General features: G+C 48.2%; 1 protein-coding gene across 1 annotated transcript in view; it reads right to left on the bottom strand.

Annotated features, from left to right (window-relative positions):
• Nucleotides 1-17,305, bottom strand: part of SDHA (succinate dehydrogenase complex flavoprotein subunit A) — a 130,853-nt gene that overhangs the window by 11,861 nt on the left and 101,687 nt on the right. The window contains exon 14 of the mRNA XM_075314948.1: nucleotides 14,362-14,472. Within this exon, the coding sequence (XP_075171063.1) occupies nucleotides 14,362-14,472 (111 nt within the window). The remainder of the gene's footprint in view (nucleotides 1-14,361; nucleotides 14,473-17,305) is intronic.

Genomic DNA, 17,305 nt, shown 5'->3' with positions numbered 1-17,305 from the left:
GTTCCTTCGTAATTTTAGACATAAAGGGAGTGCCCTGATCGGTCAGGATTTCTTTGGGTAACCCCACACGACAGAACATAGCAAACAACTCCCGAGCAATAAGCTTCGCCTAGGTGTGACGCAGTGGAACAGCCTCCGGATAACGCGTCGCGTAATCCATCACTACCAGGATGTGCTGGTGACCACGGGCTGATTTTACAATGGGTCCGATCAGATCCATAGCAATCCGCTCAAAAGGCACCTCTATAATGGGTAAAGGTATCAGAGGACGGTGCGGGGGTGCGGTCAACTGACAAACGGGGCAGGACTCACAGAACCTCTTAATTTCTGCACCGACTCCTGCCCAGTAAAACCGCTGAAACATGCGTTCCCGCGTTTTCTCTTCACCTAGGTGCCCACTCATTAGATGATTATGAGCTAATTCTAAGGCCTGACGGCGGTACGGCTGAGGGACCACCAACTGTTTCACTATTTCCCCCCGGATTTTATCAACCCGATAGAGCAACTCTCGCTTTAGAGCCATGTAGGGAGTGTCCAGCTTGGCCCCAGGCCGCTGGGGTACCACATCAATTACCTGTACATTTCCACGTCCAGGAGCCAATGTGGGGTCCCGGAGCTGAGCTGTTCCAAAATTATCTGGAGACACGTTCAACTCCGGGATTGCCTCGGGTGGCTCAAGTTCTCCTGCTATTACCTCTAGGGGGAACCTGGCAGGGTTACACTCTGTCCCTATACTGGTGACCCCTATGGCAGTATCCCTGAGTCGGGATCGTCCGGCTCAGGGCCTGGTTCAATCATACACCTCGGAGGGCTAGGTTGCCTCCCACATAATGTCCAGAACAGGGGCAAGTCTCTTCCCAAAATAACATCATATGGAAGTCTTTTCATCACCCCCACGTCATGTTGAACCTCTCCACATGAGGTAGCAACGGTGACCCTTTCCATAGGGTTTTCACGTAGGTCTCCATGAATACAAAGTACCCCTACTTTATGTCCCGTGGGGTTTTTCCCCAGAGACCAAGGAGGCATGTACAAGAGTCACTACACTTCCTGAGTCCAACAAAGCCTCAGCTGTATAGCCATTAACATGTACTTTGCAGAGATGGGGCTCCTCCCCCATAGTAACAGTGCTTACGGCACCATCAGTACGGTCATACATTGATTCCCGGCGAGCGTACCGGCAGTCCATGGCAGTACGCTGGAGGGCAGCCAGTCCAGACTAAGGTCAGCCGGAGTCCCGGTTCCCCAAAGTCGGACACCCGAAACAGGGACACCTCTGCTGTTATGTGCTGGCGGTGCCATCAGCTCGGACATGTGATGGCACAGTGCCCAATCACATCAGAACTGATGTGAGTGGGCACTGTGCCATCACATGTCCGAGCTGATGGCACCGCCAGCACATAACAGCAGAGGTGTCCCTGTTTCGGGTGTCCGACTTTGGGGAACCGGGTCTCCGGCTGACCTTAGTCTGGGGTTTACTCTCTGCTAGGGCTAAAGACGGGGCAGCACCCGAGGAGGGATGGGAGTCTTTCACCAACTGTGAAGGGGGCGTATCCCTACGGAGTGCCCGCCGTGAAGCAGAGTCCCGGACCAACTCCTGGGTAGCTGTGTAGCGTTCCACCAAATTCACTAGTTGGTCTAGGGTACCGGGATCCCCCTGTCCCACCCATGTCCCGTTGAATGGGGGCTGGCAAAGTCCGCACAAACCGTTCAATCACCACCCGCTCGATCATCTGTCCGGGGTTCAAAGTCACCGGCTGGAGCCATTTTTTCACAAGGTCCAGAAAAACATGGGCCTGTGAACGTGCAGGTTTTCCCTCCTCAAAGGACCACTGATTCACTCGCTGGGCCCGGAGATAAGTGTTAACCCCCATTTGTGCAAGGATCTCACCTTTCAGTGTGCCATAGTCCTTGGCATCCTCCTTGCTGAGATCCACGTAGGCTTTTTGGGGTTCACCTACCAAGAACGGGGCCACGACATCAGTCCAACGGTCGATAGACAAAACTTCTCTTGCTCAGCGGTCCTCTCAAACACGGAGAGATAGGCTTCTGGGTTATCCTCTGCACTCATCTTCGTAAGTACCGCCCTTACTCTGTCCTGGGCCACAGGAAGGACTGAATGACCTGGAGTTACCACTGGGAGAACGTCTGTTTGTTTCCTGTTGCTGAACTAACGCCCGCTGGAGCTGGACATTGGTTTGTTGCTGCTGAGCATTAGCCTGTTGCTGTTGTGCACTGGTTTGTGCAAAAGCCTGCTGTAGCTGAGCACTAGACTGGGCCAGCTGCTTTATAAGATCCTCCATGGTGACTGCTCAGTTAAACTGTAACTTTGCAGGCTTGATCATAAACATGTGGAAACTGGGTTGTTGCCCCTAGCAACCAGGCTGCAATGCCTGCAAGCCTCGTGGACTCACCGATCCACCGCAAACAGTCAGTAAAAAAAAAAAATTCTTTTTTTTTTTCTTTTCCAGGGAAGTACATCTTAGGCCATTGCCCTTAGCAACCAGGCTGCCATGCCCGCATTCTCCACCATAATGTGAGGTAGCGGCGTTGCTTGGGCAAAAACGTGAGGCAGCAGCGTGTTCACACCAACAGTCTATTTATTGTTGCAGCATAAATAGATCAAATTTCCCACAATCAAAGTCTCTTCCGGATCACAGCCGGTGCATATAGACAAATCCTTGGTATAAAAAGTCTTGTTAGCTTAGGACCTCGTTAACCGCAGGGGTCTTGTTAAGGTTCTCCTAGGCTCACACTCTTGGCCTGTGTTCACTCCACACAGAACCAGCTCAGCTCACACAGCATGTGTTAGCTTCATCAATTCTGGCTCTCAACTGGAGACACACCCTGATGTGCTCTGCAACATTTAAACTAAAATCATGGACATGAGGATTGCTACAAAACCTGGACTGAGAGCTAGAGCGATATCGCAACGTGTAAAGCACCTTTCCCACCTCAGCAGTAGATCTCTGCAGTTCATCTAGCAGAGTGATCATAGGCCTCTTGGCTGTATATCTGATCAGTCTTCTCCTTGTTTGAGATTACATTTTTGAGGGACAGCCAGGTCTTGGTAGATTTGCAGTGGTATGATACTCCTTCCATTTCAATATGATCGCTTGCACAGTGATTCTTGAGATGTTCAAAGTTGTGGAAATCTTTTTGTAACCAAATCCGGCTTTAAACTTCTCCACAACAGTATCACGGACCTGCCTGTTGTGTTCCTTGGTCTTCATGATACCATCTGTGCTTTAAACAGAACACTGAGGCTATCACAGAGCAGGTGCATTTATACGGAGACTTGATTACACACAGGTGGATTATATTTAGCATCATCAGTCATTTAGGACAACATTGGATCATTCAGAGATCCTCAATGAACTTCTGGAGTGAGTTTGCTGCACTGAAAGTAAAGGAGACGAATAATATTGTACGCGCCACTTTTCAGTTTATTATTCTCTATAAAAGTTTAAAATAAGCAATAACTTTTGTTCAACTTCACGATTGTGTCCTACTTGTTGTTCATTCTTCCCCATAAAAAAGGGAATTTTGTTTACTTACCGTAAATTCCTTTTCTTCTAGCTCCTATTGGGAGACCCAGACAATTGGGTGTATAGCTTCTGCCTCCGGAGGCCACACAAAGTATTACACTTTTAAAAAAGTGTAACCCCTCCCCTCTGCCTATACACCCTCCCGTGGATCACGGGCTCCTCAGTTTTGGTGAAAAAGCAGGAAGGAGAAAACTTATAAATTGGTCTAGGGTGAATTCAATCCGAAGGATGTTCGGAGAACTGAAGACCATGAACCATAAGAACAAATCAACATCAACAACATGTGTACACAAAAGAACAACCAGCCCGAAGGGCACAGGGGTGGGTGCTGGGTCTCCCAATAGGAGCTAGAAGAAAAGGAATTTACGGTAAGTAAACAAAATTCCCTTTTTCTTTGTCGCTCCATTGGGAGACCCAGACAATTGGGACGTCCAAGAGCAGTCCCTGGGTGGGTAAAAGAATACCTCAATAAAAGGAGCCGAGAACGGCCCCCTCTTACAGGTGGGCAACTGCCGCCTGGAGGACTCGCCTACCTAGACTGGCGTCTGCCGAAGCATAGGCATGCACTTGATAGTGCTTCGTGAAAGTGTGCAGACTAGACCACGTAGCTGCCTGACACACCTGCTGAGCAGTCGCCCGGTGCCGCAAAGCCCAGGACGCACCTACGACTCTGGTAGAATGGGCTTTCAACCCTGAAGGAAGTGGAAGCCCAGAAGAACGGTAGGCCTCGAGAATCGGTTCCTTGATCCACCGAGCCAAGGTTGACTTGGAGGCCTGAGAGCCCTTACGCTGGCCAGCGACAAGGACAAAGAGCGCGTCTGAACGGCGCAGGGGCGCCGTGCGAGACACGTAGAACCGGAGTGCTCTCACTAGATCCAAAGAGTGCAAATCCTTTTCACACTGGTGAATTGGATTAGGGCAAAAGGAAGGCAAGGAGATATCCTGATTTAGATGAAAAGGGGATACCACCTTAGGGAGAAATTCCGGGACAGGACGCAGAACCACCTTATCCTGGTGAAAAACCAGGAAGGGGGCTTTGGATGACAGCGCTGCAAGCTCAGATACTCTCCGAAGTGATGTGACCGCCACCAGGAAGGCCACCTTCTGAGAAAGACGGGAGAGAGAGACATCCCGCAGCGGCTCAAAAGGCGGCTTTTGAAGAGCCGTCAGAACCCTGTTAAGATCCCAAGGTTCCAACGGACGTTTGTAAAGTGGGACCATGTGGCAAACCCCCTGCAGGAACGTGCGGACCTGCGGATGCCTGGCTAGACGCTTTTGAAAAAACACGGAGAGCGCCGACACTTGGCCCTTGAGAGAGCCGAGGGACAAACCCTTGTCCATTCCAGATTGAAGGAATGAAAGAAAAGTGGGTAAGGCAAACGGCCATGGAGGAAAACCGTTATCAGTGCACCAGGATAGGAAGATTTGCCATGACCTGTAATAGATCTTGGCGGACGTTGGCTTCCTGGCTTGTCTCATGGTGGCAATGACATCCTGAGATAACCCTGAAGACGCTAGGAGCCAGGACTCAATGGCCACACAGTCAGGTTGAGGGCCACAGAATTCAGATGGAAAAACGGCTCTTGTGACAGCAAGTCTGGGCGGTCTGGAAGCGCCCACGGTTGACCCACCGTGAGATGCCACAGATCCGGATACCACGACCGCCTCGGCCAGTCTGGAGCGACGAGAATGGCGCGACGGCAGTCGGACCGGATCTTGCGTATTACTCTGGGCAGCATCGCCAGAGGGGGAAACACATATGGCAGTCGAAACTGCGACCAATCCTCGACTAGAGCGTCCGCTGCCAGAGCTCTGTGATCCTGAGACCGTGCCATGAAGGCCGGGACCTTGTTGTTGTGTCGTGACGCCATGAGATCGACGTCCGGCGTTCCCCAGCGGCGACAGATCTCTCGAAACACGTCTGGGTGAAGAGACCATTCCCCCGCGTCCATGCCCTGACGACTGAGAAAATCTGCTTCCCAGTTTTCCACGCCCGGGATGTGAACTGCGGAGATGGTGGAGCCTGTGACTTCCACCCACTGCAGAATCCGCCCGACTTCCTGGAAGGCTTGACGACTGCGAGTGCCGCCTCGGTGGTTGATGTAGGCGACGGCAGTGGCGTTGTCCGACTGGATTCGGATCTGCCTGCCCTCCAGCCACCGATGGAAAGCCAATAGGGCTAGATATACTGCCCTTATCTCCAGAATATTGATCTGAATGGACGATTCTATTGGAGTCCAGGTTCCTTGAGCCCTATGGTGTAGAAAAACCGCTCCCCAACCTGATAGGCTCGCGTCCGTGGTGACCACGGCCCAGGTTGGGGGGAGGAAGGATTTTCCCTGAGACAGAGATGTGGGTAGGAGCCACCACTGAAGTGATGTTTTGGTTACAAGTGAAAGAGAGATGTTCTTGTCGAGGGAAGCCGAACTCGTCCCATTTGCGAAGAATGTCCCATTGGAGTGGCCGTAGATGGAATTGCGCGAACGGCACTGCCTCCATAGCTGCAACCATCTTCCCCAGGAAGTGCATGAGGCGCCTTAAGGGGTGTGACTGACTCCGAAGAAGTGACTGTGAGATCGTCCAAGTATGGGATCACCGAGTGGCCCTGAGAGTGCAGGACCGCCACGACGGATGCCATGACTTTGGTGAAGACCCGTGGGGCTGTCGCCAGGCCGAAGGGCAATGCGACGAACTGGAGGTGTTCGTCCCCGATGGCGAAACGCAGGAAACGTTGATGTTCGGGTGCGATCGGCACATGGAGATAAGCATCCTTGATGTCGATCGATGCTAGGAAGTCTCCTTGTGACATCGAGGCGATGAGCGAGCGGAGAGATTCCATCCGAAACCGTCTGGTTCTCACATGTCTGTTGAGTAGCTTGAGGTCCAGAACGGGACGGAATGACCCGTCCTTTTTTGGCACCACGAACAAGTTGGAGTAAAATCCGCGACCACGTTCCTGAAGGGGAACGGGAATCACAACTCCTTCCATCTTTAGAGCGTCCACCGCATGAAAAAGTGCGTCGGCCTGTGCGGGGGGTGGGGAGGTTCTGAAAAAACGAGCCGTAGGTCGAGAGCTGAACTCTATCCTGTAACCATGAGACAGAATGTCTCTCACCCATCGGTCTTGAACGTGTGGCCACCAGGCGTCGCCAAAGCGGGAGAGCCTGCCACCGACCGAGGATGTGGCTAGACGAGGCCGAGAGTCATGAGGAGGCCGTCTTGGAGGCAGTGCCTCCTGCGGCCTTTTGGGGGCGTGACTTGGACCGCCACGCATAGGAGTTCCTCTGGCCTTTCTCCGGCCGGTTGGACGAAGAGGACTGGGGCTTGGCGAAGGGACGAAAGGACCGAAACCTCGATTGGATTTTTCTCTGCTGAGGTCTCTTAGGTTTGGACTGGGGTAAGGAGGAGTCCTTTCCCGAGGATTCCTTAATAATCTCATCCAACCGTTCGCCAAACAAACGTTCGCCTTAAAAAGGCAAACCAGTTAAGAACCTTTTGGAAGCAGAGTCTGCTTTCCATTCGCGCAGCCACATGGCCCTGCGGACTGCCACGGAGTTAGCGGATGCCACACCCATACGGCTAGCAGAGTCCAGGACGGCGTTCATGGCGTAGGACGAAAATGCTGATGCCCGAGAGGTCAAGGAAGACACATGCGGAGCAGAATTCCGCGTGACAGCATTAATCTCAGTCAGACATGCCGAGATTGCTTGGAGAGCCCACACAGCCGCAAAGGCCGGGGCAAAAGACGCGCCCGTGGCCTCATAAATAGACTTCACCAAGAGCTCTATCTGTCTGTCAGTGGCATCCTTCAGGGATGAGCCATCGGCAACAGACACAACGGACCTAGCAGCCAATCTAGAGACTGGCGGATCCACCTTGGGTGAGTGTGCCCAGCCCTTAACGACTTCAGATGGAAAGGGATAACGCGTGTCAGAGTGCCTTTTAGCAAAACACTTGTCCGGGACCACTCTGGGCTTCTGGACAGCGTCCCTGAAATTAGAGTGATCAAAGAACGTATTGCTCGTACGTTTGGGGAATCGAAATTGGTGTTTCTCCTGCTGAGAAGCAGACTCCTCTACAGGTGGAGGCGGGGGAGAGAGATCCAACACCTGGTTGATGGACGAAATAAGATCATTTACTAAGGCGTCCCCCTCAGGGGTATCAAGGTTGAGGGCGAAGTCAGGGTCAGAGCCCTGAGCTCTCACGTCCGCCTCATCATCCTGAGAGTCCTCAAGCTGAGATCCAGAACAGCGTGAGGAGGCCGGGGAAGAGTCCCAGCGAGGCCGCTTAGCCGGTCTGGGACTGCGATCCGGGCAGGAGTCCTCCGCCTGGGACCTAGGGGCTATCCTGGGAGCGCACTGCGGCGCGGACCGAGAAGGCCCTGGAGGAGACAAACTAACAGGGGCCGGGGCCTGTGAAGAGCCCGGTCTGGACTGCAATGCCTCAAGGAGCTTAGATGACCATTTGTCCATAGAGACTGTGCAATGGATTGAGAAAGTGACAGAGAGTTTCTCCGCGAAAGAGTCCAATGACGGTGCCTCTGTCCCTGCAGCCTGCTCAGGAGGAGCAGGGGGATCTACATGAGCCGAGGGGCCCACAAGTGCCCTAGGCTCCGGCTGAGCAAGCGTGGCAGGAGTCGTGCATTGATCACAGTGAGGGTAGGTGGATCCCGCAGGCAACATAGCCCCACAAGAGGTACAGGCTGCGAAAAAAAACTGTGCCTTAGGGGTTTTGCTCCTTGTGGACGACATGCTGTAAGCAATAAGTGTCCCTTAGGAGAGCGACCACTGAGGGTATATGGGAAAGGGTTATACAGCCGTTCCGAAAATAAATTTTATATATATATATATATATATATATATATATATATATATATATATATATATATATATATTATATATATATATTATATATATATATATATATATATATATATATATATATATATATATATATATATATATATATATATATATATATATATATATATATATATAACCACGGCACCCTAGGGGAACCAGCACCGGGTGACCGGTGTGGCTTACCAACCGCTGGTGTCCTCCAGATTCCCTGTCGTGGGTTCCCCGGAGCTGTAGAGCTGTGCAGCTGCAGCATGCACCGGCAGAATGCCAAACATGGCCGCCGGAGCTCTCAAGGGGGGAGTGGAGCCATGGGCGGCGCCGGCAAAAGGCGGGAATCTGGAGGCCCCATAGTGGTCAATGAGAGGGGAGGGGAGACATGCAAAGATGCTCCAGCCCTCTGTCGGTAATCCCGCCCTTACCCCTGACAAGCAGGCCCGGGATTTTTCGCGACTAGGCCGCGATGAAGCCAGGGACTAAATTTAAGGTCGTGCCCGACAAGCAGGCACGGCCGGCGCAAAAGTCCGATGAAAAAACAACGGACGGCGCTACTGGGGAGAAAGGCGACCTCTCTCCCCGTACCGTCCCCCCATGGGGACGCAGAGTAACTTGAAGGTGCAGGGCCCGGTCCCTGGGGATGAAAACGCTCCGGTCCAGCAGGTTCCACCAGGGGCTGCGGATGGAGCACGGTCTCAGCAGGTGAATGACCGGTGAGGCTCCCACTTCTCCCAGAGCCGCATAAGGGATGGTGAAGGAGACGGCATGTGGCTCCAGCCTTTGTACCCGCAATGGGTACCTCAACCTTAACAACACCGCCGACATAGTGGGGTGAGAAGGGAGCATGCCGGGGACCCCATAGGGCAGGGGTCTCAAACACGCGGCCCGCATGCGGCCCCTGAGGCTGTTTGTTGCGGCCCGCAGACCCCGTGACAATCGCGGCTCTATGCTGAGGGTTGGCGCCGGCAGGAACTTGCATTTGAATCCATCTGCGGTGCCGCGCAAGGAGCTGTCAGTTCTATCCCAGTTGCTGCCGCTGTCTGCCAATCAGATGCAAGGAGGTGACGTCATACAGGACGTCACTTCCTTGCATCTGATTGGCAGGCAGCAGCCATTGGTCCAGACACAGCTCCTCTGCGCTGCACCGCAAATGGATTCAAATGCAGTGAAGTTTCCGACCCTCAGCACAGAGCCGCGATAAGCAGGTAAGGTACAAGCTGAAGATCAGGACCCGCTGCGTGCTGGACACAGCGCGTCCTGATCGGCGGGGCCGCAAGTCTGCTCCTTAGGAGACCGCAGCTGCCCGTGCCTGCGATCAGGGGTTCGGGCCGCTGCGGTCTCCTCGCTGTGCTCTGCCTAGGGAGGACGCTTCAGAAGCCGCAGCATAAATTCACATGCTGCGGCCTCTGGAAGCCACACCGCAGTTCCGTTTTCACTGCGGGCCGTACACGCACAGTGGGCATGGGATTTTTAGAAATCCCATGCCCACTGTGCTTTTACCATACATAGCAGGGTTTTGGACGCAGCTGAAGCATGCTGCATCCAAAACTCTGCAAGTACTGATCGTGGGCACACAGGGAACGGAGGAAAGGTGAGGAGATTTTTTTTTTTTGTTTGCGTATTACTAAAGGATGGGCAGAATACTACAGGGATGGCCACAATACTACAGGGATGGCCACAATACTACAGGGATGGGCTGAATACTACAGGGATGGCCACAATACTACAGGGATGGGCTGAATACTACAGGGATGGGCTGAATACTACAGGGATGGGCTGAATACTACAGGGATGGGCTGAATACTACAGGGATGGGCTGAATACTACAGGGATGGGCTGAATACTACAGGGATGGGCTGAATACTACAGGGATGGGCTGAATACTACAGGGATGGGCTGAATACTACAGGGATGGGCTGAATACTACAGGGATGGGCTGAATACTACAGGGATGGGCTGAATACTACAGGGATGGCCACAATACTACAGGGATGGGCTGAATACTACAGGGATGGGCTGAATACTACAGGGATGGGCTGAATACTACAGGGATGGGCTGAATACTACAGGGATGGGCTGAATACTACAGGGATGGGCTGAATACTACAGGGATGGGCTGAATACTACAGGGATGGGCTGAATACTACAGGGATGGCCACAATACTACAGGGATGGGCTGAATACTACAGGGATGGCCACAATACTACAGGGATGGGCTGAATACTACAGGGATGGGCAAAATACTACAGGGTGGGCTGAATACTACAGGGATGGGCAGAATACTACAGGGATGGCCACAATACTACAGGAATTGGCAGAATACTACAGAGCACAATACTACAAGGATGAGCACAATACTACAAGGATTGGAACAATATTACTGGGCACAATACCAGGGCTGTGGAGTCGGAGTCGGAGTCGTGGAGTCGGAGTCGGAGTCGGAGCTCATTTTGGTGGAGTCGGAGTCGGAGTCGGTATAAAATGCACCGACTCCGACTCCTAAAATATATAATAAATTGGGGACAGGAGTGCAATGCAGAATGTGCTGAATATTTTACTAAATAATAACATTTAGTATAATGCTTATATTTAAGTGAAAAATTTATTGTAGTACAATGTGAACATCAGACATTTAATTGTTTTTATGATACAATAATCAAGATATTTGGATAGAACATAAAATATTTATTGGAATACAACTTTAGAACACAAAAAACTAATAAATTGTAAATATGTAAAATATATATATATATATATATATATATATATATATATATATATATATATATATATATATATATATATATATATATATATATATATACAGTGTATATACACACACAAGATATATATGTAATCTACTGTATATTACATAGTGTATTACATACTTACAATTTATTACAGTTTTTTGTGTTCTAAAGTTGTATTCCAATAAATATATTTTATGTTCTATCCAAATATCTTGATTATTGTATCATAAAAATTATTAAATGTCTGATGTTCACATACACATATTCATGTACTACAATAAATTTTTCACCTAACTATAAGCAATATATGTAGGAGTCGGAGTCGGAGTCGGAGCCGGAGTCGGAGTCGGTGCAAGAGAATTTGAGGAGTCGGAGTCGGAGTCGAAGGTTTGGCTTACCGACTCCACAGCCCTGCACAATACTACAGGGCACAAGGATGGGCACTATACTACTGGGCACAATACCACAAGGATGAGCACCTTACTACAGGGCACACGGATGGGCACAATACTACAAGATTTTGGCTAAGATTACTATATGATGCTGCTAATTGTAAAACAATTACAAGAAGGTGATAAAATGTAAAAAAAAAAAAATCCTAAAGCATGACTTTTTTTATTGACATTAAAAATGCTTTTCTGTATATAAACTTAACAAAAAAAGTACACGTTTGTTATAATAAACAAGCGAAAAATGTTTACAAAAGTGATCCAAGATGTATAGAAAAAAAAACATGGATTCATTAAAAATGTTCACTTTGTCCTGCAAATAATGCGGCCCCCCTCATTTTTTTTTTTCTATATGCGACCCATACACCCAGCTGAGTTTGAGACCCCTGCCATAGGGGAACCTCTTTTCTTCCATCCATCATACTATGTATGAGAAATCTTTTTTTTTTTTTTTTTTTCTATGAGTGGATGTGTGCCTCCTTCTACACAAAGCATAAAACTGAGGAGCCCGTGATCCACGGGAGGGTGTATAGGCAGAGGGGAGGGGTTACACTTTTTTAAAAGTGTAATACTTTGTGTGGCCTCCGGAGGCAGAAGCTATACACCCAATTGTCTGGGTCTCCCAATGGAGCGACAAAGAAATTTAAATTTTTTATCTTTATGTTTGAAGCCTGAAATGTAGGAAAATATTGAAAAATTCAAGGGGGCCGAATACTTTCGCAAGGCACTGTATGTATGTATGTATGTATGTATGTATGTATGTATGTATGTATGTATGTACGTATGTATGCACGTATGTATGCATGCATGCATGCATGCATGTACGTACGTACGTAATGTCTTGGGCAAAAACGTGAGGCAGCAGCGTGTTCACACCAACAGTCTATTTATTGTTGCAGCATAAATAGATCAAATTTCCCACAATCAAAGTCTCTTCGGGATCACAACCGGTGCATATAAACAAATCCTTGGTATAAAAAGGTCTTGTTACCTTAGGACCCCGTTAACCGCAGGGGTCTTGTTAAGGTTCTCCTAGGCTCACACTCTTGGCCTGTGTTCACTCCACACAGAGCCAGCTCAGCTCACACAGCATGTGAGAGCATGCAGCCTCTCAACTGAGACACACCCTGATGTGCTCTGCAACATTTAAACTAAAATCATGGACATGAGGATTGCTACAAAACCTGGACTGAGAGGAAGGATCTGTCTCCCTGTTACCCTTTGTGCTATACTCCTCGTAATAGCTATAGCAAACTCAGAGGGTTTCCAGACACATTCTGGGGGATACATAGCGGTCTTCAAATATTACCCCTGTCACTGCCTCACAGTACACACACACACACACAGTCTAGAGGTGGCATTGACATTCATTTCTCAACAGATGTTGGTAAACCACATTAATTACGTTGTGTGTAATAATGAGAAATGATACAGGGGGAAAGTGTTGTAATGTACTGGCACGAGGAAATCTCAAAAGATCTCCCACGCATGCACACTACAACACTTTGATATTCCCTCAGCAGAGCAGATGAAGGTGCGCAAGCGTGGGAGTGCAATGGAGGCCTCTGTGTTGATGACGTAGGACGCGTCATGCACACGGGGCTGGGCAGGAGTACGGGAATCGCACAAGATGAAGGTGGCGCCAGACCAAGAGCAGTGACACCCATCAACCGGACTGTCCCCTAGGTGAGTGTTACAATGGTGTTTTTTACGTTATACAGCGGCCTGGGCTCTTATATACAGGATTCTAGAATGCTATATACAAGGGCTCACTGGTGGTGGCCACAGCTCATAAGGGAAAAACCTGGTGACATGTTCCCTTTAAATACATTTCAGTAAGCATGTTGAATACTCATTCCCTAATTCTCATTATTACCCATCACTTTATAGACATCTATGGTTTGATTTCTTGCTTGTGTTTATTGGATGGTTTGTTATCGACATGTGGCGAGAATTCATGTCAATAGCACCTTTAGAAATATATTTACTTAGAAAATTCATGATTCAATACTTATTTCACCTGTTGTAACTACATAAATATCTCACACACACACACACACACACACACACACACACACACACACACACACACACACACACCTCACCAAAAGGTGTATATGACCCCTAAAAAAGTAAGATTTTAATGAATATCTTATTGAAAATAAAAGAATAATTTCCTATATTTTCCAACATGACAATGATCCAAAACAATGTTGGATTTCTAAAGAACAGGGTGAAAGTGATTCAGTGGCCGTGGCCAAGTATGTTGTTCTGAAGACACAAGTTGAGCATCATTTCACATCCAGCCTCTAAATGAGGTAGTTCTTGAATAATGACGCAAGATAGATGTTGTAATATACCGCCAGTTTCTTCATTCCTTGCCTAAAAGACTTGGAGCTGTACTTAAAATTCATGGATGTCATACAAACTACTAGTTGTAGAAGTTTTTCATGTGGGATGTATTAATTTTTCCAACAAATGAGTAAAACTGAATTCTGTAATGAAGTTATATTTTACTTTTATGTTATGCATCTGGTCAAAATTTTAGAAATTGTTCTAGTGTTTAGCGAGATATCAAATCAAATTTTACATTGGTTGAAGAAAAAGAAAAGAAGGTGCCAACTAGGCCCCCACTACATGCATATGGGCATGAATTGACAATGCAACAGTCATAAGAAAGTTGCTAGAGTTGTAATACTGTCAAATATAATTTACAGAAGATCTTATTGCATTTCTTGAGTAGTGCAAGTCAAATTACCTTGCCCTTCTGATCAACAAATGAGAGTGTATGTTTTCTCCAATGTTCTTCAATAGGTTTCTTTTGTTGTCCTTGCAGTGGCTTAGAGAAATCATATTCATCAATTCTGACCTACAGAAAACAAACCGATAAAAGACCTAATCCATCAGTCATTCTAATCATTTTTAAAATCCAATACTGCTCCACCACTGAACAATGGCCTAGTCAGTCTTAAAATGTAAGGAGTTTGGCCAGTTTTACTGAACATTAACAATTGTGTTGGGGACATGATTTTCTGACACTAATATATAAGTATTATGAGGACTCCTCTTGTACTTGTTAGTGCAGCTTTCTGTAGACTGAGTGTTATCCTGTGCAAAAAATGGCAGCTAATGGAGGAGCATGTGACCAGACCTGTCCATCAGCCTCCTCCAGTTGAAAAACACTGTCCATAGCTAAGCGTTTTTTTAATTGGAGGATAGGCCAAATGCCCCATTCTCCATCAGTGGCCATTTTGAGAACAAGAGCTCAGTGCAGTCAGTGAAGAAGGCTGCACTTCACATACGAAGAGAACCTGTCATGCTAGGTATCTAGAAAATCACATCCAAATCACAATTGTTAACATGAAGATAAAAGTGGCCAATTTCTTTACAAAGCAAAAAGTACACCAATGGTTGCAGGATTAATAAAGTCAATAAGATATGTAAAGTGTCAATTCTTTTTACTGAGCAAACAGTTTGCAGTATTATGTACAAATCTTACAAATGGTAGGCTAATGCTGAGCTGTAAAGATGGTCAAACACCTTAGATATAATCCTTGGCTGATGGGGCATCAATTTTTAATTGGGAAAGTAGATCCACTGATGCTGAACAACTATGGCGAAGGTTTATCTTCAATGGTAACAATGGATCAGGGCACGAAGAAATCCAACATGATCGATCCCCTACCAAACATTGGCAGTTGGAGAAGTGTTTGGACACTCATACACATTAGATGGTCAGCCATTCCAAGAAAAGTTCCGACATACACAGTACAATACACACAGCTGGGACAAATACCTGACAATTTCATACATCACTCATACAATAATATGAGATCTACTTCACACATACGTCATGGACAACATCAATATGAAACTGTTAAAAAAAAGGCCATCATAATCTGTTTAATAATGTCACTGAGGCATTTATCACCCATATATAGGCTAAATTGTCATCGGTTTAGCTAGTAAGTCATGAAAAGCCATTCTATGAAATATCCGTTAAACAGATGCTTGTGATGGATGCCATACAGTGGTATCAGCCACTTATATACTAGTCGAGTATCCATTACAGAGATACCTCGTTTTAAATACTGTAGTCTACTTTCTACTACTATACATAAGCCCGTTGCCTTCCTTGTCTGTGCACAGGTCATGATGGAAAAAGGGTTGGGAGCCTGAAAAGGAACACACCTTGGCACTGAACAACTAACAGCACCACTCCAGTGTGTTATTTATTGTACCTGCAGGGAGTTTGCTTTAAATGCAAACTCCCTGCCTTCCATCTGAAATGCACCTTGTGACGGATTCACCCGTTATCACAGATGCTCCGTCGGGCTTTGGTGATTTGTGACCTACCAGCACGCTCAATTGTTTCATGGCAATCTTCAATACTTCTCTATGGTAGCCTTGTTCAGGCCTCATTCTGGCTCTCATGGAGAGTGATTCAGAGATTGTGATTTACCTACTGTCACAAGATGGAGCCATGGGATCAGAGTGGTGTCCGTAAGGCTACTTTCACACTTGCGTTGTTTGGCATGCGTCACAATGCGTTGTGTGATGCATGTGACGGATGCGTTGTAAATAGTGTGATAATAAAGGCAACGGATTCCTGTGAAATAACAGGTTGCGTTAGTTTTCTTTAGCCAAGAGAGAGAGCGATCCCCCATCAACACCTCACACACTGGCACTACCGCCCCCATCATCACCGCACACACCCCGGCACTACCGCCCCCATCATCACCGCACACACCCAGGCACTACCGTCCCCATCATCACCACACACACCTCGGCACTACCGCCCCCATCATCACCGCATACACCACGGCACTACCGCCCCCCCATCATCACCGCACACACTGGCACTACCGCCCCCATCATCACCGCACACACCGGCACTACCGCCCCCATCATCACCGCCCACACGCAGGCATTACCACCCCCATCATCACTGCACACACCAGCATTACCTCAGTCACATCCCCGCTGACAGCGCGATTCACTTCAGTTGCTGCGTGGAGCTGACAGAGCGGTCATGGTCTGTGGCCACTCCTGTCAGCTTCATGTAGCAGAGCTGAAAGAGTCGTGGGACCTCTGTGGATTACGTCGGACCTGGAGGGGTATTTGGGGATTTTAGTAAAGTGGTGAAAGAGGGTGTTTTTTTGTCTTTTATTCCAAATAAAGGATTTTTTCAGGTGTATGTGTTTATTTACTTTCACTTACAGGTTAATCATGGGAGGGTGTCTCAGACGCCTGCCATAATTAACCTAAGACTTCGTGGCAGCTATGGGCTGCCATTAACTCCTTATTACCCCGATTGCCACCGCACCAGGGCAATTCGGGATGAGCCGGGTAGAGTCCCGAGACTGTTGCATCTAATGGATGCGACCATTCCGGGCGGCTGCAGGCTGATATTTTTGGGCTGGGGGTCTCCCCATCACGTGGGGCTCCCCATCCTGAGATTACCAGCCTTCAGCAGTGTGGCTTTACCTTGGCTGGTATCAAAATTAGGGGTGGACCGGTTTTTTTTTTAATTATTTATTGTACTGCACGATATAGACCTGCCCACCGGCGGCTGTGATTGGTTGCAGTAAGACAGCTGTTACTCAGCGTGGGGGTGAGTCTGACTGCAACCAATCACAGGCGCCGGTGGGCGGGGGAAGCATTGAATACGAGATGGAATAATGAGCTGCCGTCATTTTCAA

Source organism: Anomaloglossus baeobatrachus, chromosome 6 (assembly GCF_048569485.1).
Source record: "Anomaloglossus baeobatrachus isolate aAnoBae1 chromosome 6, aAnoBae1.hap1, whole genome shotgun sequence".
In the NCBI taxonomy this organism is placed as follows: domain Eukaryota; kingdom Metazoa; phylum Chordata; class Amphibia; order Anura; family Aromobatidae; genus Anomaloglossus; species Anomaloglossus baeobatrachus.
The sequence above is the reverse complement of the archived record's forward strand: the minus strand, read 5'-3'. Positions and strand labels throughout refer to the sequence as shown.